The 23,190-nt window shown below is 40.0% G+C and overlaps 1 protein-coding gene across 10 annotated transcripts in view; it reads left to right on the plus strand.

The window, feature by feature from the left end:
• The first annotated feature begins 1,228 nt into the window (after positions 1 to 1,228).
• Positions 1,229 to 23,190, plus strand: part of R3HDM1 (R3H domain containing 1) — a 55,251-nt gene continuing 33,289 nt past the window's right edge. For 6 of the 10 annotated variants that reach the window (XM_066553583.1, XM_066553584.1, XM_066553588.1 and 3 more), the window contains exons 1-10: positions 1,229 to 1,341; positions 2,186 to 2,396; positions 9,508 to 9,549; positions 9,997 to 10,086; positions 15,291 to 15,405; positions 17,498 to 17,576; positions 19,093 to 19,152; positions 19,234 to 19,374; positions 21,871 to 21,979; positions 22,075 to 22,170. In XM_066553583.1, the coding sequence (XP_066409680.1) occupies positions 2,226 to 2,396; positions 9,508 to 9,549; positions 9,997 to 10,086; positions 15,291 to 15,405; positions 17,498 to 17,576; positions 19,093 to 19,152; positions 19,234 to 19,374; positions 21,871 to 21,979; positions 22,075 to 22,170 (903 nt within the window). In that variant the 5' untranslated portion in view covers positions 1,229 to 1,341; positions 2,186 to 2,225. Of the gene's footprint in view, positions 1,342 to 2,185; positions 2,397 to 9,507; positions 9,550 to 9,996; positions 10,087 to 15,290; positions 15,406 to 17,497; positions 17,577 to 19,092; positions 19,153 to 19,233; positions 19,375 to 20,854; positions 20,986 to 21,870; positions 21,980 to 22,074; positions 22,171 to 23,190 lie in introns of those variants that run through there. The other 4 variants (XM_066553587.1, XM_066553591.1, XM_066553585.1 and 1 more) reach the window with 3 other exon arrangements.

Consider the following 23,190-nt stretch of genomic DNA (forward strand, 5'->3'; position numbering starts at 1 on the left):
CATTATATTTGCAACTGGACATAAATGTTTTGGGTTTTGTTTTGTCTGTCTTCAGCCTGTAGTATTTTTTAACATTTATATAAGTACTGTACAAATCACATGTCAATCAACAAAGTGAAACAGCATCTCTATTCAAGTTTTGTTTATTGTAAAGCTTCTGAGCTTCTTAATAAATTTTATATCAGCATCTGGATTGTCTGGAAAAAACACCTCAACAACCAACAATCCAGGATATCCTTTGTTGCATTTTTGCATCTTTTTATTTCCAGTTTTTCCTTTCATCTGTAATCCTTTTCCCTCCATTAGATTCAGTAAATAGCATCTCTTACAGGCCTGAACCATAGGCCATCTTTTATTTTATCTTTCTTTTCTGTGCTTTGCAGTAAATATCAGAACTCCAGATGTCTGTAGTACCTCATCTCTCACCAAACTGTGTTTCCTCAGCTCTGGAGCAGTGGTTGTAGCCAGGCTTTAATCTCCCCTGCGAGGGAGCAGGAGGAGCTGGGCACCACCAGGTGTTCTCAGGGCTCCCTCCACTGCCTCTGCTCTTGGAGCTCTGGCCTGGCCTTCAAATGCTTCCTTGGAGCTGCTGCTGTTACTTGTTTCTCAACTCTGAAAAAGAGGGAAGATGGAGACTCATCAGTTTTGTCATCCTCATCCCAGGGCAATTATTTTCTTGAATAAAGTAAAGCCATCTTGTGTGATTGCAGTTGCCCAAAATAGGGCCTGTGGCTTGTGCTCATAGATGATTAAGTCCAGCAAAGAGAAAAACTGTTCTGCTGACAGCCATTTGTGAGTTTCGTGGCCTGTTACTCCTCCACACCTGCTGGGCTGCATATTTCTGACTCTTTGGGAAGATACCTGCTTGTTTATAGAAACAGAGTTTCAGGAATGCCAACAAAATGTTTATTATGACTGCTTGTTAACTCTGTAATGCAGAAATGTCTTGGACATCCAATGAAACTCTTACTGCTGCTAGATAGAGCAAGCAGGTTGGATGTGACAAATGCTGATTTCTTCTTTCTTTTTTCTTTTCTTAAAATGACTATTTCAGCTTTTAGGTGTCGTCATGTTCCACCTCCCCTTCCACAGCAAATAAAAGTATAATGAATTCTCTTTGTTGATTTTTCAGGCATTCAAAAGGGATGTTCTTGCTGATTCAAGACCAAACAGTTCTGTCCAGGACTCTACACTGGGGATAAGGACATGGGACTCCTCCTGCCAGATTCCAGCTGGTTCATCACAACTGACATCTTGGCTGACAACTGTGAAAAGGATCTTCGGATTATTCCATTTTATTTTTGTGGGACACCACAATCCCCAAACTCTAGGACATATCAGGTACTAAAGCAAGCACTAAGCTTTTCCATAACATTACTGGATTGTTATTTGTTTCTTATGAAGGAGTTTAGGCATCCAGATCTTACTCTTTATTTCTTGTAGGAAATGGAAAATCCTTGGTTTTACATCTTGCAGTAGCTGAGTAGTGACAAAGAGTTGTGTTTCTTATTTCCTATGGAAAATTTGGGGTTGAATTATTAGCTATCTTTATATAGCATTTAAATTTTTTATTATAAATTGTAATTGCTGATCATGGTTATTATCCTAATTACTAAATTCTTTCTTTCTTTCTTTCTTCGTTATTTTTGAGAGAATGCTTAATTTTATTAAGACTAGTTTTGCTACAGTTTGTAGTAAGATAATCCCTGCATTCAGAACTTGTCCAGTCAACAAGGAAACTTTAAAAGTTCATGAAATTTATGAATGTTTGCACACTTGGGGTGTTATGATTCATCTATTTACTTCTAACCCTTCAAGATAAATCTATATGTGATTTTCTTTTCCTTTGAGAAAATCTTGCCTTGTTTCTGTTGGAGCCTAGTTTGGTTTGGAGTATCTGAATGTTCAGGTGTTTATTTTTAAAATGTGGAAGAGAAAATCTAGGACTGTTATCCAAGAGTGTAGCTCTCAATTCTTGTTTGTGTGAATGTCTGCTGTTACAGACCACTGATAAAAGTGGTTAAAAAGAAATCATTCCTTCTAATACAAGACAGAAAAAAGTGTCATAGGAGAGGGGGGGATCCTTTTTGCAAAATCATGTTTATTTTGGATAGCTGTTTAGGTATGGGTGGCTTTTTAATTCATTTTAAATTACTCAATAATTAACTTTTTCTTTGTCCTAAAGGTTCCATATTTCTTGTAGAATTTTAAAATAACCTTTTCTAATGAGGATGTCTGATATTCTTACTGTAAAAGATGAAACTGATGCAATGAAGGGTTCAGAAGCTGAATTTAAAGATACAGACCCAGTTGAAAACCTAAAAAAATCAGGAAGTGAGGAAGAGATTCAAGTGGAAAAGGATGAAAATTGTCCTGATAACAAAAACAATATGCCGGTAAGAAGCTTTTCACTTTATTCTTCACTAGTATGTCATGTTAAAGAACTCTGTCTTCTTGTTCTCCATTCTCTTGATCCTCTTATATGTTTCTTTGGTACAGTGAGTAAAGCTTTGTTGGTTTTAGGGAAGCAAATATGACGATTATTGCTTCCTCTCTCCTCCTTTGCCCCACTTCTCTGTAAATAAATGTGACTCAGTCATTTTTAATTCTGTGAAGTAGAGGAGTGGTTTTGCTGGGAACCAGACAATTTGCCCGTGTTTGTGTTTCCCTGAGTGCATATGTGAAGTCTTTCATTGTAGCAGAACAAGGAACAAACTCAGGCTGGCTTTTGCTGCTGCTGAGTCCTGACAGAGTCTGGAGCTGTGCTGTGTGTGCTGTGTTGCTGCTTTGGACGTGGTGCTGCAGCTCAGCCAGGCAGGGGTGGCCAGCCCAGGGCTTTTGAGCTGTTGCACTTTCAGGTGGCTCAGGTGTAGATTTTCCAGCAGAGCTGTTCAGCATAAGGCTGAAGTAATCAGCTGTAGGTAATCCAAATCCCCAGGAGCCAGAGGGATCCAGAGCTCCTGAGGCCAGCAGGTCTGGCTGCTGCCCCAGCCACCTGCAGAATGAGCTGGGGAGCATCATCCTGCCTTGGTGGGCAGTAGATCCTCCCTGCACCTTCTCCTCTCTGATCTTCGCTGCTTGACAGCTTTGGGAGGTGACTTTTAGGCAGGAAAGCTGAGGCAGTTCCTTGTACACACGCTGAAAAGCTGAGGCATATAAATGGATGGCTTTTGGAGGTGGGAGAAGTGAAGTACCTGTAAGGAAGTTGTGGCATCACATTTCAAGTGAGAAGGAGGCAAAGCAAATAGTGTGAAAATACCTTGTGTTAATGGAGAGCACACTGATAAGGAAGGGTTAAGAATTTGTGGCAGCACATTTAATCTAATCTGAGATTTAGGTGTGAGAGAGAGCTCACTCCTGGCTGGCTGAGGCTGCCCACCTGGTCACTGAGGAGTGTCAGCAGCTCACATGAGGGGAGGAGTTCAGGAAAGCAACTGAAAATTTCTGACACAACCTACACAACAGGCCAGATTTGCAAAAGGAAACACAGAAACTTGTGTTTGGCAAAAAGTATTATTGTCTATAGGAATTTTTGTGTCTGTGGGTTAATACAAAACAATTTTTTACAAAAATCCTGATTGGGATCTGAGGGATCTCTTGTGGGTTGCAAAAACAGGACAGTAGCTTATTAGATTCTTGTTATTGAGATTTGAGTAAGAGGCTCTTTGGGGAGTAGTTTTGTTCAAGACTAACAATTCAATATTCTACTGAGTAAAGTAAGCTTTATCTGCTGTGTTAAATTGCTTCCAGATAAATCTTGTAGACCACTGCAATAACAATAGTTTTACACTTTAATATCTGCTGGCTTTATTAAGGCTGGCATCAGTGTAAATAGATAATTTTATGGAAAAAATAAATCCTTGAAATGAAATATTTCTCCTGTAATATGAGAAATAACTGCTACTGAAAAGCTGGGAGATATTATAGCTGAGCTGGTATTTTCTTTAATTAATGGAATATTGTAGTACTGAGCCTTAAAAATTAATCTACAGTTTAGTTATTTTCATGCAGTTCAGTAATTTGGAAAAAAATCTCATTCACATTTTCTCATTTAACAAATTTGAGTGTCGAAATTTCTATGAGACTCAAGTGGCAAGTAAGAAATAAGCCTTCCTGCAAACAACTGCTGCTGCCTCCTCAGAGTGCAGAGCAATGAACCTGGCAGTGCTGCCAGGGGCTGTGGGCTGGCAGGGGGCTCATTGCTCGGCTGGGAGCTTGTTCAGGAGCAGGAGCTGGTGGCTGGAGTGATTGTCTCACATCCACAGGATGGGCTGGACACTGTGTGCTGAGGGCTGGTGGATAGAAACAGCTCTGCTATCAGTGCATTTAGTGTGGTGTCCTGCAGTCTCCAGCAGACTCAGAACACTGATGTTACATGAGCAGTTAATTCAAAACTGAGGCTGAGGATGCAGATTTCCAGGGTGGCAGGAAGATAGACAGTTACCAAATGGAATCTGGCTACTGTGAGCAAGCCCCTTGCAGCAACTGAAATCAGCAGGAGTTAATGTCACTTGTGCTGTGGAGGCTGCCAGTGCAAATATATAAGTCTCATATTTGAAGATTTCCCATTTAAAGCATGTTTTATGCTAAAATACAAAACAAAAATTTGGGGGTGTCCATGGTAAAAAAACCCCTTGTAGAACAGTAGCAGTCAGCATGTTTCTAACTAATGGATGGTTAAACAGTTTGAAATTTCAGTGGACATAGTACTTGTCATTAAGTGCTGATTAAATGTTACTATGTGGTGGGAAAAAGAGCAGAATTTGCTGAGAAATGTTAGAAAAGATTATCAGAAACTTACTGGAATTTGTTGTGTACTTCTGTTTACTGAGTGCTTCAGAGGATGGGTTGGTCATGGGGGTTGTGGGGGGGGTTGGGTTTGGCTCTCCTCCCTGGTGGCAGAATAGGTTTGGTACCTACTGACAAACTACAGTCACATTCCTCAATACAGTTATCACTTCATTTTTGACTTCTTAAAGCCATGGAAGAAACAGGCTATGATTTTTCCTCTGTTTGAACTTGACATTCCATCAATGGAATGCTCAATGATAAATTTAATGCTCAATTTATCAAGTAGATCATCTAACCATGTCCCATCATCAACTTTGATCTTAGCTACACCTTCTTTCCATTGCTGTATGCTCTTATGAATGGATTCTGAAGGATCAGAGAGGTTCATGCAACACATTCCATCGTGGGCCATTGAATTCAGGCATGGTTCTGGAACAGCACAGTTCAGAAACTGATGGTTGTATTTTGAAATGCAATTGTAGTTGTAAATTCCAGATTATTTGGAAGTTATGCATGATTGGCTGCTGTGTCTGATGTTGGAGGTACAATGTGAATGAGGAAGGTACCTAATTACACTACATGGCCAGCACTCCTGATTTCTTTAAGCATTTCTTTAGGTGCAGAAGTAGAGATACTGATACAGAGAACATTTCTAAACTGGCATATTTGCAGTGAGGTTCAAGTGTCATTTAAATGGCACTGGAGACAAGAGGCACTGTTATGAAAAGTACTTTCACAGAAGTCATGTGCACATCAGCACTATGGAGGATTTTGTGATCAAAAGGGTTTTGGTTCACCAGTCACTGTTGTCTCCTACCTGTTCTTCTTACCCAGGCCAGGTGCCAACCAATGAATTGAGAAGTAGCTGGAATACAGGGTGTGTGTTGCCTCTGTCTCTGGGTGGTGAGACAGTGGCATCCACTGTAAGGACAAAGCTGCAGGAAATCCTGACAACACATTTAAGATCCTGCATTTATCCTGCAAGATAGTCCCTTATGTTTATTATTAGGAAGACTTCTGTTTTAAAACCCAAAAGAGCCTCATGGCATGAATGCAGGGTTGTACCTATCTACTGTATGATAAAGGCAATGCAGATGTTGTGTTAAGTGAGTATAATTCTGATTTTTTTAATGCTAATTAAGCAGATATCCTTGTCCTTTGGGGTAATTAGATTTATTTTTTTTTACTTAGCAACTTGACATCTCTCTTCCTGCAAGTATCTTCCTTCCATACTAACACAAACCTTGAGCTTCCCTCTCTGTTTCACAGCTGAAGTTCCCTGAAGTCCTTTTTTTGCCTCTTCCCCAGCTGTTTTGGTCTTGCCAAGATTTACCTGTCTTTGTCTCCAAAATATGGGATGTAATACTTCTGAATAGATAAATGCTTGGGCAGATTCTCTTATTCTTGAGCTGCCTCCATGTCCAAGGGTGAAACTATTTTTCCATCAGTCATCCTCTACTGTGTCATGGAAAATTGCTGTCACTGCTCACTAATGCAGGACAGAAAGTGATCATGGACCACACTGTTCTTTCCCTCAGCATTCCAAAGCTATCCATGGTTCTTGGGACTGCAGCACTTGACTGGATTTAAAATTGAGACCTAATTTTGCAGAAAGGTAAAAGACTGAATGTCCTTAGAGCACTCTTTGTTGAGGTTTATCATGTTGTGCCTATCCTCAGAAATGCCCAAATGGTACTTCAGAAATAAAACCCCTTCTCACAAAACCTTTCACACATCTGAGTTTGCCATCTTGTGCCTGACCTGTTTTTATCCAGCTTGTTTAGACAGCACAGTGATGATAGAGGAAGGCATGTAACAGCTCCAGATCTTTACTTTGCATTTAGTATATGTGAGCTGATGAGGTACTTAGGAAAAAATAAAGTAGGCAAATACTCCTACTGAAAACCTGGTTATTTATATGTTTTTGATAAAGGCTGTCTTACTTCCCTTTTTATTTTGCAGTTGGAAATGTAGCATAGTAGCTGGTCTTAAAAGTTGTGTTGGTGGGGTTTTATCAAAGGCAAGAACCTAATCATTATTTTCATTATGCAATTATTTGAAATACTTGCTTTTAAACACTGTCTTGAAATCCTGCCCATAATGGCTATAAATAGGGCTTTCATTAACACAGTGTTTTCTTAAGGCAGTGAAAGTCTTTGAGAGCTGCAAATATAAAGAAATTGCCTAATTTGCACTCACCAAGGATTGCATATTCTAAATGAGCTAGAAATTATTTTTCATAGATGGGGAACATAAAGATGTTCTGTAGGAGCAAAACTTCATTAATGCAGAGAAATTAGGACAGAGATAAAATTCATGAGCCTGAAAAGAGAGAAAATGTGCATTAACAGCTACAATGTGCATTGGCTACCTGCTGTCCTGGAATTCCAGTGGAAGTGGTGTCCTCCTCTGTCAGTGTGGTTTTATCCAAGAAAGGAATCATTGGATTGTACCCACCCATCTCAAGCTCTGAGAGTGCAGTTGTTGGTGGTGCCAGAGGAATTTGGGGTTTGTACTTCCAGGCCAGACCTTGCACCATTGGGCTGTGCTCACCTGAGCTGTCCCTGCAGCCCGGGCCCAGCCTCTTTGTTCCTGTGCTTCTCCCCTGACATGTGTGTGGTGCTTACTGCTCACAGTCACAGCTGGGCCTTGGGGACTGGGAATCTGGGTTTGGACATCCTTAAAGTCACACAGGGAATCCAGGAGTCCCCATCTATCACAGGACTGTTGGACAGGGCATTTGTTTCTAGATGAGAAGTTTGAATATGATGGGTGGAGTTATACTTGTCTCATCTGTGAAGGAGAACCTCCCTCCTACAGTGGCCCTCCAGCTCTCCCCAATATTATTGGTGTTTAGTCCCAGCAATCATTTTTTCCCCTTTTTTGTAAAATCACTCTTAAAAATAACTGAAATATGTGTGACTTATCTAATTAGTGAGCTCAATGTCCCATATAACTGGGTTGAATTCCCTCTTGTGCCCTATCAAATCTGGATCTGGGGTGTTTCCTTCCATAGATTCTTTTGGCTTATGTACTGGCTTCAAAGCTTGCAGAATTTTGCAAAAGATAATTGCCTGAGTATAGATTCTTTTGCTTCTCCACTGACAGTCCTGTTGTGACTTTAAATTTGCACAACTTGATTTGAACACACCTAAGCTGATTGAGGCTGGAGTAATTGATAGGAGCTTGGGAAATCATCCAGTTTTTGAAATTTAGTGGCTTGAAACTTTGTCGGGGATATGCAGGGCCAGCTTTCAGAATGCAAGGAATGCTTTCAGAGGAGATGATGGAAAGGAAAACATATTTTGCACGTATCAGAAAAACTCAAAGTCTCTGTGTGGTTCCAGGTATGGAAACAGTAAAACTCAGAGTCTGAATGGTTCCAGGTATGAAAGCATTTGAACTGTCTCTGCTGCTCAAAATCTCAGCAAGCTTCCTTTAAAAAGCTGTTGGTGAGTTCAGTTAGTTTTCAGTGCAGCTATTTAAAATTCTGTTACATAGTGAAATGAGCTCCCCTTCTGCTGCTCTTCAGCTAAGCTGGTGCAACATCCAAAATAGACATGTGGGATTTGAGGAAAACGAGAGAAAAATGCCTTTACATGGTAGAGCTCTTTGCTGTAGGTGAGGTTTCTTTTTAGTGATGTTGTATGCCCTGCTTAGTTCAGGTGCTTGAGAGACATCTCCTGTGAGCTAAGGCTAGGAGAGCTGCATTTATGGAGTTTTCCAGTGGAGTTTCACTTCAGTTTCCTTTTTAAAGGAGGAAATACTGTCCATTAAACAACATTTGAAATTGCATTACTGATGTTAATTTCTCCTTACAAATATTAGGCCTGTGTTCCCTAAAACCTGTTCTGTTAAAAGCTTGTCTATTCATCAGTTTTAGTTCTCCAGGGAAACCAGTACTTAAATTATGTGATGTCACTCTAAATGTTTCTATTCTCGTGCTGCTGGCACTGAGGGTTGAGTTAGTTTTAACTATGCAGTTAACAAATCGTTAAATGCTTTTGTTGATTCAAACGTACCTTTCAGCTGTGCATACTGTAGTAAAAGCCTGGTCATTTTTTTAAGGAACAATTGTAATAGAAGAAGGGCTTTGGGAGGAAAAAGCAAATTATTGCATAATAAGTTACTAAAATGGCTCTGGGAGGAGGAAAAGCATATTAATTCACAGTAAATTACTAAATTAAAAAAATCAGTAGCCTGTTTTAAAATATACTTGTATAGGTCCCAAGATGAAAGAAAAAAATCCCACATGTTTTAAGCTGCTTATGATAGGTTATCATCTGTTATCTGTTCCCTTGGTAGAGGCAATGCTTTCCTTTTTTTAATATAATTTTTCTAGGAAGGTTTCAGGAGTAGGAAGAAAATTTATAAAAACCATGTCACGTTGCCAAGGAAATTAGGAAACAAGAATTGAAAGTGTAGCTGAGAGCTGGCTGAGAGAGTAAACTGCTTGGATGCCACTGAACAAGGATAATGCTCGGTTCCTGTAAAAGTGCTCTGGTATCCATTGTTGATAAATGAAGAAGGGAAATCAAGGACAAGCCTGATGAAAGCGGGAGAGCTCCGGATCCGTCAGCCCAAAGCACCTGCTGTTCCTTTCCCAGATGTGCCCGTGTCGGTGCTAACTGTCCAAGCTTTCTCTTGTACAGCCTGTGCATTAACAAACTTGTGCCATGAGCTAATGTACCCCTTCTCTGTTGTGCCTGTCGCCAGCGGCCAGCGCAGTCCTTTGCACAGACGGCCAAAAGGTCCAAGGTACGGTAGCCCGGCGTGCTGGCATGCGAAGGGAGCCCTTCATGCTTGGTGCAGCTTCATTACTTTGTGGAAAGTGCCTTTAGTTTTATTTTTTGGCATCGTAGCTTTGTTTTATTCTGTTGGATTTTTGTCTTGCCTAGTTGTTTGCTTTTGTGATTTGCCTTTATATTTTTGGTGGCTTTTTATTGTTACTGAGAGAAACACTTTCCCAGTATTTTATTTACTTTTCTTTAGATGTGCTCTATTGTGCTGGTAGTGCCTTCAAAAGCTGCAACTGCTTGGGTATTTTCATTCTAAAGGGAATTATTTATTCTATTGAAAACATGAAAAATGCTGTTTTCAGCCATTTTGTTTTTCATATAATGAATGAAAAAAAATAACGGCTTATGATATATTTATATTATCTTTTATAAGCCACAGATTTTAATTTTACATACTTTCCTTTAGTCAAACACAAAGTTAAAGTTAGTTCGGAGCCTTGCTGTATGTGAAGAATATCCACCACCTCCTACAGCTGAAATATCCCAGGACCTCCAGGTAAAAATCACCTTACTGAAGTTTCTGGAACAATTTCAAGTAACTTCTTGTTCAAAAGAAAGTCTGTTGGGTATTCTTTAAATATGTGGATACCATCTGATTTTATTTTTTTTTCTACTGATCTAATAAAGGTGATAATATCAGGTGCAGAATTTGCTGCTTTGTTTTTTCTGAGCTATACTAGTTGATATCTGTGGGCAGAAAGAGGGAGGTTGTCAGTTTTTTAAACTTGTTAGTCCAACAGTGCACTTGAGGGACTCTTCAACTGCTTAAGTGCTGTCTGCAATTAGTAAGACAGAAACATTGTGATTAGTATGAAGCCTAATTTATTGTCTTTGTACATTTTGAAAATGGAAACAGTTGTGATTTCTGGTTTGTAACTGAATTTCTGCATATTAGTCCCAATTGCTGATAGCTTCGTAATACGAGCCTGAGGTATATCTGAATTAATCTATTAAAATTATAGAACACACTTACAGAAGTTCCTACATGCTGAACAAAATATGTAAAATTACTTTAGAGAATTGAAACAAAATCCATGTTTCCTGACTTTACCTCCATACCAGTTTGTATTTTCAGAACAAAACCCTGCTGCTGGCTTTAGTTCTGTACATGAGTGAGGCCCATCAAAATGCTGGGTTTGTTCATGCCTATCAAAACAAAAATGGGCCTTTGCTGTTATTGAAAAGCTTTTAAACTGTGCTTTTGTGAAAAGTCTGCCTTTGGTTAAGAAGGAAGCAGTAGAAAGCAGGATGTGAGGGGGTTTTGCTGGACAGGTGGTACTTCAGTTCTGAGGAAAGATGGACATTGAGAATTCATGTAGGTTTTTGTCAAGCTAATTAAAATTTTTTGAGACTGAAACAGTAGGTTTGGACTGAAACCCTCCAGGTTTGCGGGGGTTTTGTTCCTTTGGAAAAATAAGGAAATTGTATTTTTGTAAGCTTTTACTAATATACCAGAATTTGAAGTGTTGACTAGAGGAATTCAGAAACTGGGCCTGCTACCATGATGAAAATCTAAGTCATAGTTTGGAATAGGTTGCAGAGTAAAGGATTAAAAGCCAACAGAAGAGTTATTGATGTTTACAATGATTTACAGTCCTTTTGTAATGTTGTTTCCCATAAGATAACAAAATCGACTGAGAGATCTGGTCAGGCTGAGTTGTTCAGTCTGAAGCAGTGGAGTTTGTCAGTCACTGTAGCAAATGACAAGAAACCTGATTTGGTGGAGTGATCATGAGTGGTATACTTCCAACATAAGAGGCATTAGGATTTTCCAACCTCCAGCTCCACACAAGACCATGTGTTGAATGGTTTAAAATCAGACATTTATAAGGTGATGTTTGTGGCCAAGTCCTCTGGGAGTCTGTCCCTAGCTCTGTGCTGCCACGTGGCCCTTGAAAGGAGTCCTTGCAGCAGCAGGAAGGATGTCAAGGCTGGTTCTGCAGAATGAATTGGATTGTGTGATAATGTAAGTTTGTACAAAAGGAATACCAGAAAGCAGATTGCCTTAAGAACAAAATTAGAGTTAGCTGTGAGTTTTCTTTGGAAGCAGTAATGTAGAAGAAATGGCTTATGAATCCCAATAGCTGTGCAGAGAATGATTGCAAGAACAAATTTAGTTCTTCCCTGGAGGGTGGAGAAATGTGTTGCAGAGCAAGAAGTGGGAATCTGTTACAAGTTCTGATGCTGGAGTGCAATCCTGTGGGGCACAGGTCTCCTATGACCCTCTGTACCAACTCACACAGGCAAATTCTTCACCCATTTTCCCTCCTTTCCTAAACTATCTTTGGGAAAGCATGGCAGAGCTCTTCATATGTGCCAATCAGCTGCTGCAATTGGGACTAATATGCCTCCAGCCCCATACTCTGAAGCATTAATTGTGCTTGGGATGTGTGGGAGGTCCAGTGGCTTGGAGCAGGAAGAGCCTGCCTTGCACTGGTGTCTCTGCAGCAGGAGAATCACCTCTGATGCTCCCCTCCCTGGAAGAGTCACTACTCTGTTATATCTGTGATTGCAACTAAAAAGTGGCTTCCAGTTTAGTTTTAAGACACAAGACAGGTTAAATTCAGGATAATGTTGCTGCTGATAGTGTGAGTTTGGGGATAAATCCATGGTCTTGTCTGTGACTGTTTGTGAGTCAGCCCTTCACACCAGCAGCTCGAGCAGGGTGAAATTCCTGACACAGGTGGGTGCAGGAGGCACTTAGCAAGGCACCACTGGCTGCTTCTCCTCAGAGGGCTGTGATGGAAGAGGGTGACAGACCAAAGAAATTGTCTCAAGCAGATGAATTTCTTTTCTGATCCATGTTTCTATTTTCAATTGCAACATGAAGGAAGATACTGCTTCTTCCTGAGAAACCTAGATAAGAGCCTTGCATATTTTTGATACTTGTTAAAAAGCACTGGCAGCCCTTTACTAAAAGGTACTGTGAAAGTATGAGCTTACAAATTTATTGTGAGAGGAAGAACAGAACTGTGATATGTCTGATCTTTTATCTTTATACACTAACTATATTCTCTGGCCATCAATTGTGTAAACATCAGGTTGTTCTGACTCTTATTTTCCAATACAAAGTACAAGCACTAGCAAAGGGTGATCCAGTTCAGCCCTTTCTAAGGAAGAGCTGTTTTCATATGAATGACAGCTGTTATTATGAATAACAAGTAAATAAATCTTCAAAAAGTTGAACTTTCTAAGCAAAGTAAAATAGCCCAATGGAGAGGGAGTGGGAGGAGAAGGCAAGGGGATGTAATGTTAGTTTCTATTGACTTATTTGGTTTTTCTGATAGAAAGCCCAGCCTCAGCATGTAGGCCTTTGAGATATATTCTTACCTTTTTCCCAAATGTGTTAAGCTGGCAGGATTTATCAGGTTTTGATGATTTGGGACATTTTCCTGTTTGTTCAACTTTTTCTTCTTTCATCAAAATTTGGTGACAATTTCCTCTTCTACAACGAGGGCTTGGGATGGGTGATCAAAGTTAGGGCAAGGAGTCTGTTCAGTCCAAATGCCAGCAGAGGCCTGCTGCAAACAGGGTGGGATTAAGAGAGTTTTATAGGGGAAGAGAAGTTAAAAGATTTTTCAGCAGCTTTCCAGTCAAGTAGGTCATATTTAATTAGATGCTACAGTTTTTATAGCATGAAATCACAAGAAAGTGCCCTTTGGTACCCAGTTCTGGTGTATCACACTTTGAAGTAGAGCTGGTGGTAGTAGCAGAACTGGCTGTTCAGATGGTGATTCCTTTTTTTAGCTCTTGTTGGGGAAGGAAGTATGAAAATGATTACTTGCTGAGATCCTTTGACTCAACTATTGCTGTGTGCATTTCTTGAAATGAGTTTAGAAGTTGCAGTCACTTTTCTAGTGAAGAAACATCAGACTATGAAAATTTCCTTAATTTACTGATAGTTGTGTAGAGTGTTACTGTAACATGGAGGATAACACATTGGTGAATCCAAGTCAGGGACAACTTCTTAATATGACAAACATTTCTTTCTCAAATAAAGGTTACACAGCTACTTGCTGAATGGTGAGTGTAGAGCATTTTGTAGAGACAAATCAATTGCTCATTTGAATTACCCACAAGTTTATGAGGCAAGGAATGCAAAGACTTGTTCTGGACTCCTTAAGGTTTATAGCCAAGTGAATTCTCAAGATAGGAAAGAATCAGATGAGAGAGTTCCTTGCTGGTGACTTGCTGGTATTTATCAGATGTGGTTATAGATCCTGTCCAAAGCTGAGAAGTCTTCATTGACACTGAGTTGTTGTTTAGTGAGTGTTCATGAATTAGAAAGTTTAATTGGAACATTTATTGTGGGGAAAAGTCATAATGAAAGGGAGAGCTGGTAAAGCTCTCAGTGACTGTGTTTCCCTCATTTGAAGAAGTTGTGGCCCCAGATCTGCAGATGGGAGCTCCTGTTGGGCAGAGCCTGGGGGGCGCAGGGCTCCCCCTGTGCCGGCACAGGCAGGAGTGGCTGCGGGCTGGGCACGTGAACAGCTCCAGCCTGGTGGATCCTGGCTAAATTTAATTCTGGCTGCATTCCACGGGTGAGATCAAGGCTGGGCAATGACACAAGAGCAGAGCTTAGAGCAAGAGCCTGGATGTGGGTAAGAAGGGGCTTGAGGGAAGAGTGAGGACTTGTGTGGGAAAGGATTAAGGTGCAGGGCAGAACAGGGATAGGCAGGAGTGCGTGAGGGGCGGTTCTCTGCATTGGGAAGGATTGGATGTCATCAGGAATGTGGAGGTGACAGCATGGACTCAGCTGGCATCTGGGGGAGCAGAACTGTCATTTGAGGGAGTTAAAAGGTGACAGGGGAGTCTGGTTCTGACGGGACTTGGCCGCTGCTCCCGTGGGAGTCCCTCAGGCATGGTGACCCCATTGCTCCCAAACTCCTCGGCTCTGGCTGTCTGAAATGTGCTGGTCCTCCACAGACAACCTCCTGAAACAGTAAAGGGGCATGGAAAACAAACTGCAGTCTTGCACTGGTCAGGGTGTTTAGGAGAGCATTGTGTCACTAATTTCAGAGGGAAAGTTTTTGCTGTATTTGAGAAACAGGTTTTATAATAGTTCACCTGCTGATATAAAACCACAGATTTTGAGGTGATTGCACACAAAGCCACTCTATCAAAATACACAGGAAGTTATGAAACTAAGCCTTGATGACAGGTCTGCAAACTTTGCATTGATATATTGTACTGTAAATATTTCCCCTTTTTGTGGATCTGGAAATGCTGGTCTTATATAGAAATTTTTGTTTTGTTTTGTTTTTTCTTGGTATGAACCAAATCAAAACTTGAAACAAGCTTTTACAGTAAAGAACTGTGAAGAATGGGGAGGAAAAAGCATTGTGGATGAGACATGACTTAAAAATATAGAGGCAGTATAACATTTATACATCTGAAAAAACAGAATATTTTCTTACATGTATGGAGTAAGATCTTTGAGTTCATTTTACAATAGCATTCAGGGCCTGGAAGTGTGTGTAAATTCTAAAATGTCTGTGATTCTTTCTATGCCTTCTCTGTACACTCTGATTTACTGATAAATAATTTGTGTGGTAACATGGAGCACATATGGAATCAGAAAGAATATGTAAACAATTTTTTTTGTTGTTGCTTTATTATTTTGCAGGTAATACAGAACAGTTCTCCTGCAGGTATTGTTTCAAATAATTTGTGTGGTGACTGATTTTTACTCTTTGACAGGAGAAAATTCAGATCCAGTTGTCGCAGTCTTTTGAAAAAGAAGAAAAACCTGCAAAAGATGAATCAGAAAAGGAAAAATCCAGTGATAAACTGTCCAGAAAAATGTTATCAAGAGGTTTGCTGTCTCTCCTTGTGTTATTCAATATACTGTATAGATAAAGAACATAGGAAAATACAGTTCTGCTTCCAGGTCTTCATTGCATAAACATTGCGTTATTTTTTTTAAATTTTATTTGCAAATGAAGCAAATAGATCAGACACCTTTGACCTAGAGGAGGAGAAGGAAAGAGAGCTTTAGAGACTTCATCAAACACTCCAGCAAGTGCTTCTCCTTTCTGTCCTGACTGTGCAGAGCAGCATAAAAAACCAGCAGTGTTGTCTCAGTTGTGTCCAAGTGTTCTTTAAGCTGACTTTACGAGTCAGTGGAAGCTCGTGTCTTGTTCCTGGGCTTTGTTGTTACAGGACTTGTGACATTGAAGTGAGAGTGGCACGGCTCCCTTTGTACATTTTCTGATCCTCATTCAACAGGCATCCGTGTTCTCCTTTGTTTATTTTACTTCTGATAGTATCTGGAATTTTTTGTTTTGGAGTAAGGGTAGAACTACATAAATAAAAAGGACAAGTATTATGTTTTCACTTAAATCTTCCTGCCTTCTGGATTAAAGTTACAGTCTGTGTGCTGAAAATCTATGGGTGTTAATCTGAAAGAGAGCTGTGAAATCAATGACATTAGCTATCAGTTCATGTCCATGCTGCCTGATGCCTCCTTATGCATTTAAGATGGCAAATCATTTTACAGCTCTTCCTTTAAATATCCAGAATGTTTACCCAAATATCTTAGATCAGACGGAGTATAGGAAATACCTTTAGAGCTGGAATTCTTTCTGAGACAGGTGGCACTTGTCCAACTCATGTCCTGCAATTCCATAAGGCATTCCTCATGTGGAATTTCAGTGCAGCTTGTCCCAGCTGGCAGCCAGGTATTTGTGAAATAAAAAGCACTGGGATGGAGAACTTAACCTACATTTATAAATCTCAGTCTTTGAAATGATGCCTTAAACACCACCCCCAAATACCCAACAGGTAATAATGGGGGGTTGAGAGCAAAATGACAAAATGCCAGTGTTAGAGGTGGCTGTTCTGAATTCAACCACTCTCTCCTCTGAAGGTTAATTACTTCCCAATATAGGATATGCCAAAATAGAAAATTATGGAATTTTAGCATCAGTTCTAGTAATTATCACTAAATCATTGCTCACTTGCAAATTAGAAAAATTGAAGTAAATTATTACTGAATCTTTACATTTTTGTCAGGATAGCCTTTTTTGCCTTCTCTTCAGAATCAAAAGTAATTCCAAACCATAAATGCTCAGACGTGGTTGGCTTCCCTTAAACTCTCTGGGCAGCCTGAAGAGCTGGGACATGGGCATAAGTTTAAGTTGTGCCTAACTGAGTTGAGACTAGGTTAACACATAAGTAGTTCTTGGAAGACAGCTAGTTCCAAAAATACTATTCCAACACCTGTTGGTTTGAATCCTAGTACCTGGAACTTGAAGGTGCTCCTGTAAGGGAAGATTTGGAGTTAAATCATTCCTTTCAGGGACAGATTTTAGGGGATAGTATGTAACTGAACACTTTGCTTCACTGAAACTGGAAAGGAGGGGAAAGGTTGAGACTCCTTTTGGAAAAAGTAGTCATCTAAACATGATGTTGTGCAAACAAAGCCCAACAGAACAAGGATTTTTAGTAGTGCAAAGCAAAACACCACTTTGTGAAGGTTAAACTTACATTCTGAAGTACAAAATTTCTTTGGGCAGCATCCAGTAGTTGAGTAGATGGGCTGCTGCTGCTCCACAGTCGTGTACACACCCTGCAGTGTGGGGTAGTGAGAAAATGTGGCAGGCTGCTGGAAATTGGGTCTCTCAAGGTGATTACCTGCTTCACAACATACAGCCAGTTGTTATGAATAGTGGTGTTCTTGAAACTCCTGCTTCTGCATTACCCTTGAATTAGGGGATAGTGGGTGGTGGTGGGTTTTCTGTTTTGTTTTTGACTTGTGGGCCTTTCTCCTGGAAACTGGAAGCATTTAATTTTGGCAGCAATGTACTTAATGGTTATATAGTATTGATCCATGTATAGTTTGTTCAGCAATAATTGGAAAATAGCTTCTTCAGAATGTAATTTTGCTCTCTTCCCCTTACCCTTAGATTCCAGCCAGGAGTATACAGATTCCACTGGTATAGATCTTCATGAATTTTTAGTAAATACATTAAAAAACAATCCCAGGTAAGAATCAATAATGTCAACTTTCTTTATGTTTTTCTTTCTTGTTGTTGCCTGAGGCATCACACTACCTGTTTTTTTTGTTTGTGGTTTTATTTTTTCCCCCTCTTAAATGTCTAACTCTCCATGTCAGTTATTCAGAGTGAGATTTTGTTGCACAGACTGTCTAAAACACCACTGCAATTTGTTTGCTTTTTGAGCAGAGGTTCAGGACATTGAAGTGGTTTAAATGCTTTTAATGCTTAATATGCAAATGATGTGTTCAGTCTATGTGCAATTCTCTCCCTGAATGGGCTTCAATACATTGTCTCTAAACCTTGCACTGTCTTGGCACCTGTTTGTTAGAGACCAAACTGTCTTCTCTGATCCTAATCTGTCTTGCACTGAATTTATAGATAAAGGCATTTTTTAAAACTGTACCATACAACTGTAGCTAGAGATTTTCATTCTGCACATGAGAAACCAAATCTGACCTAATCCAAGTCCATCATTTGTTAGCAACAGTGCTGACCTGGTTCTGTTGCTCTGAGGTTTGCAGTCTGTCCCTGTCTTGTTTGTTCTTTGCCTCACTGGGGTTTTGTGCTGGCTTTGTGGCTGTAGTGCAAGGCAAGGAATTAACTTCGTGCAATTGCGCTGTGCCACAAAAGCTGCTTCACTGCTATTTGTTATTCATTCATGTTATAGGTAGAACTTCCAATATGATCATTTATTTGGATTCCATTTTAGTCAGAATAAATGTGACATGAGCCATCATATGGCCAAAGCCATAGTCCTGTAGAGTAAAATCAGAAAGCACGGACCTCTGTGAGACTTAGTAGGTGGTTCCTGTTTAAAGCCATGAAGCATCCCAGTGGAAACAAGGAATTGTAAATGAAGAACTCCATGTGTTTCCACACACAGTGACTGGGAAGCTTGGTTTCTTGATGTGCACAGATTATGAACTGTGCATCACTGGATTTCACTGCATCTTAATAGCTTATTAGAACCAGTGCAAGCAGTTTCAGGAAGAGTGTTCCTTCCTACCACCTTGAGTTTTAGCTTTTTTGTATTTCTAATATGTCAGCACATTGCCACATGTGCCAGCTTTAAGCCCTTGGTTGTTGGTGAAGTGCCCCCACCACTTTCTCAGTGATCCCCTGATGTGCTTCACAATCCAAGGGCCAGCTGAGGCTTCTGCACACTCCCTGCCCACACCAACCAACAGGGAACAACCTCAGCCCTGCTTTTCTTCCTGGAGCCTGTCCCTCTCCATGACTGTGCTTCCTGCTGAGCCTCCTGGGCAGGGACTTCTTGGAGGATCTGTGTACTCTGATACCTGAGAGCAAAACAGCATGGTTCAATACAAAATAGCAAAAAAAAGAATACCTTGTCCTAAAAATTCTGCATTTGACACCTGCTGGTCCTATTTCCAGTCTGCCATCATCCCTTGATCACAGCTCTGATCTGTGTATTCTTAAGATGAATACAACTGCAGTTATTGGAGTGTCTCATATGTGAGTTGCTGTGTTTTTATTTTCAGGGACAGAATGATGCTGCTGAAATTAGAACAGGAAATTTTAGATTTCATTGGTAATAATGAGTAAGTACTGTACTCTCATAGGAAAAAAGAATTCAAGAGTGTTCCTGTTTATTTAATAAAGCTACTATTCCTTTCTTCCAGAGTACCAAGAAAAAAGTTTCCCCCAATGACATCTTACCATAGAATGCTGTTGCACAGGGTAGCTGCTTACTTTGGATTAGAGCACAACGTGGACCAGAGTGGGAAGTCAGTGATAGTAAATAAAACTAGCAATACAAGAATGTAAGTGTCAAAGCCTTGAAAAACCCTTTTGATGCATAGCTCTAACGCCTGGGATGTGTGAGGCAGTGATGCTGTAGCAGGTGAGGTCTGTCTCCTCTCTGGGAGCAGGCATCAAGGAGAGCTAGTTTAGAGCCCTTTACTGTTGATGTTTTTGCTGTGTGATAATGTGACATGTTTGAATTCTTTGGGGAAAGAAGGATGTTATCTCTGAGTTAAGAAATTTTGTTGCTTTTCTGGCAGAGACTCATTGCTAATTTTGTTTCTGTGAAATGCGAATTTATAGCAACTGTTTGTTTGTTTAAAGATTTACACCAGTAAAGTGTACAAAGTGCATTCTTTATTTCTTTTGGATAGCAGAGCCAGCTCTTATCTTAGAACAGGGTCATTTCTGATTTGATGAAGGGAGGGGACTTGCACAACTGTGGCTTTTGTATTGTAAAATTCTACTGGGAAAATTCAGCTGTTTGAAGTTCTTCTGTTGGAATAATGTTGCTTACAGATCTCTCATGGCCTTACAAATAAACATAGCAGGGAAGACAGACATCAATGGAAATGTCAATCAGGTTAACAAGCCATGGTGTGCTGCTTTACTGTGAGGGCTGGGGGGTTCTTGGAGAAACCCCCAGGAAAATCCATATTGCAGAGAAGATAGCATTGGGGCGGGCCACAGCAACTCTGAAACCTGTGTGGAATTGAGGTTCTCATTCAAGGGACCCAGCTGTTCTCTCCATTCTCTGCACTTGCTCTGTCTCCTCATTCTCTCTCAAAAAGACAAAGGTTTAATGTGTTGACATATTTATGCCACCTAGTTTCTAGTTTTAACTTAGAGCATTTGCCTGACACCGTGTTTTGTTGGTCTTGAACATGAAAACAGGAGTTTACAGTGCCTGCATATCTTAATCTCAGTCTTTAGGTACACTCTTTATAGCTTTGGGAGAAAAAGATCTAATTATCCACCCTATTTTAGAGTCAGTAGGACTGAAATGATATGCCACACTGAAATTGCACTTATGTAAACAGTTTGTCCTCAGAAGTTTTAGAAATATATAGAGAGCTTAAATATATGTTGAATACTTTATTATTTATGTATGTGTTTTTGCTTTGGCTGTACAATCTATATCTCAATTGGCTAGAAAGCCAAACATTTCAAATCTGTTGCCTTTGCATCTACCAGCATCTCTAGACTGAAGCTTCAGTCTACCACTTCAACTGTGGAATAAGAACTAGTGAAAGATTATTTCATTTTTATGCTTTAAAAAAAAAATTTTAGACCATATTTAAATAGCTTGTGGCCTCTGGAAGCCCCTGTAGGTATAGTTACTAATTAGCAGGCATTTCATCTAACCTGCAGACATAAAGATTCTTGATGTTTTCAATATTCTTATTTTAAATCACTTTGGATACAAAATAAGAATTTAGAAAGAAAACCTTGGAGATCTGCTCCATGTGGAATAAAGCCAAACTTACCTTTTCCTCATAGGCAGGTTCGCGGCTCCCTCGCCGAGCAGGGATGTTACTGACATCAACCACCCAGTGCACACTGGCACGTCTCAGTGGAGTGGGAGTTGGTGATTGCAGGGCAGTAAATTCAGAGACCTTTAAAAGAAAGAGGTAAGACAGTCTAAAGGTTCTCTGAAATGCCTGCTAATTATGTTTGGGCAGCCAGTACCCAATAGGCAGGGCTGGCTGTTTTGTAGAAAGAGCTCCCCTCACTCCATCCAGAAGTCCTAGGTAATGACAAATAACAGAAATAGAGAAGAGCATACATTTATGCTCTAATAGAGGACATTCTGTCCTCTATCAGACAAATATTTCCTGATTGTCTGAGCTCTTCTCTTACGATAGTAGTTGTTTTATTATTCAGGTACTTGGTATCTCTCTTTAATAACAAGGATTTGCAAAATACCACTTTTTCCTTCACAAAGTAGACAAAATACCAAAGCATTATTTATAATCTGTTGCTTCACTCTCTCCCTATGACTGTGTGAAGCTCTTGCTTGCCTGCATTATACTGTTCTTCTCTTACTCATTTCTGCTTAATTTTGTTTTAGAAGTTTCTAAATTTCAGTGCTTTCTCTTCTACCTTCTTTCTTCTGTTTTCCCTTGAAATGAACTCTGAGGTATTGCGGCTCTAGCGGCAAACACCTGTCTTCATTTCCATGCATGCCCAATATCCATTGCATGGCACCAGTTGGGATTCAAAAGCACTTCTGATTTCCCAAGGGCATGTGGTTTGCTTCCCACCTTAACTGGGAGTTGCAGCAAAAGCTTTGAAGGAGGAAGAGGTTTTTAAAAGCAGGTTTGTTATGCCTCAGGACAGGACCTGTCAGGGGTGCACCATATCTTTTCCATTGCCCAGACAGCCAAACTCTATTTATTTCAGTTGGAATATGAAGTATATTTTAAATTACACCTGAATATATTTCAGTTTGTTCCACTGTGTGTACAGTATGTTTACAAAACCATAAATGTTTTCTTTGTAACAACTTTTCTCAGACCTGACCAAAAGTTTTGTGAGCATATAAAGGATGAGAAGAGCGATGACTTCCAGAAGCGGTACATCCTTAAGAGAGATAACTCTAGTTTAGACAAAGATGACAACCAGGTAAACACACATGGCTTATTCTTTCCGCTTGCTGTGTTTGACTGTGCATTCTTACTGTTTTCCTTTGCAAAATAACACTGTACCACTCAATTTAGATGAGAATACGATTAAAAGATGACAGAAGAAGTAAATCTATAGAAGAACGTGAAGAAGAATATCAGAGAGCTAGAGAAAGGATATTTGCACAAGATGTACGTATCAAAACCAGTCTGGCACTGTTTTCTATGAACCCTTCACACACATACATGCACAGGTGGCTTTCCAGGAAACTGTTTCTGAATGACACTGAGCAGATAAGAGAGTGTGGCCTGAGTGGGCTTTAAATGATATTGCAGTTACTGAGAAATCTATTTTCTCTAATCGCTGCTGTATGAAACTCAAACAACCCAAGAATTATTGAGGAGTGTTCTCTAGTGTTACCTAGTGCAATGCATTTCCTCCCTTTTCATTGTTTTGTCCCTCGCTGCAATTTAAGTTACAGAATTTTGGTACTGCAATCGTGTCAGTTGCTCAGAGCAATAATTAAAAGAAGAAAAAAACCCAAGAAAATTTAAAAAAAAACTAACTCTTTTCTCACTTGTATCTATAGCAGCCACGTTATGAGTGGTAACAGTAAAATGATTTGAGGTCCAATATGTGAAATTCTTGTCAGGAATCTGATCTCCTGACTGGAGATACCCTACAAGACAACATTGTAGGCTACAATTCAATTGCAAATAGTGATTATGTTTTAAAAAATATGTCTTACTTTTAATAATCCACTTCTGACATTTATCTATAACTCTTGCACATCCAAAACCAGCTTCCAAAGAGAGTAATGAGCTCTTGAGAGGCTAATTTATATTTTTCTGTTCACCTTAGTTACAAACAAGAAGAATGGACTTTTGGATATAAAATTGCATTTTCCTTTTGCATTTTAATTTACTATGTATTAAACCCTTAGAAGCTTTGCGCCAGATGTTGGGAGTCACAGTCAAGGACAACATAATTTGAGTCAGGAGCAGCCTTTTTGGTTCTGTTGCCATGTGCTCTGTAGCTCACCCAGACTGGTACCCAGGGCACTGAGCAGTTACTGCAGCAGCAGTGGCCTCTCCCCCTCCACCCTTCCCAGCAGAAGACAAGGCAGCTCAGGTGCTGTGACAGCCCTGGGAATCACACTCCAGCTGCAAGTGACAGAAGGCACCAAAGGCCCAAGGGAAGAATTGTAACTT

The sequence above is a fragment of the Molothrus aeneus genome, chromosome 7, assembly GCF_037042795.1.
Source record: "Molothrus aeneus isolate 106 chromosome 7, BPBGC_Maene_1.0, whole genome shotgun sequence".
Lineage (NCBI taxonomy): Eukaryota > Metazoa > Chordata > Aves > Passeriformes > Icteridae > Molothrus > Molothrus aeneus.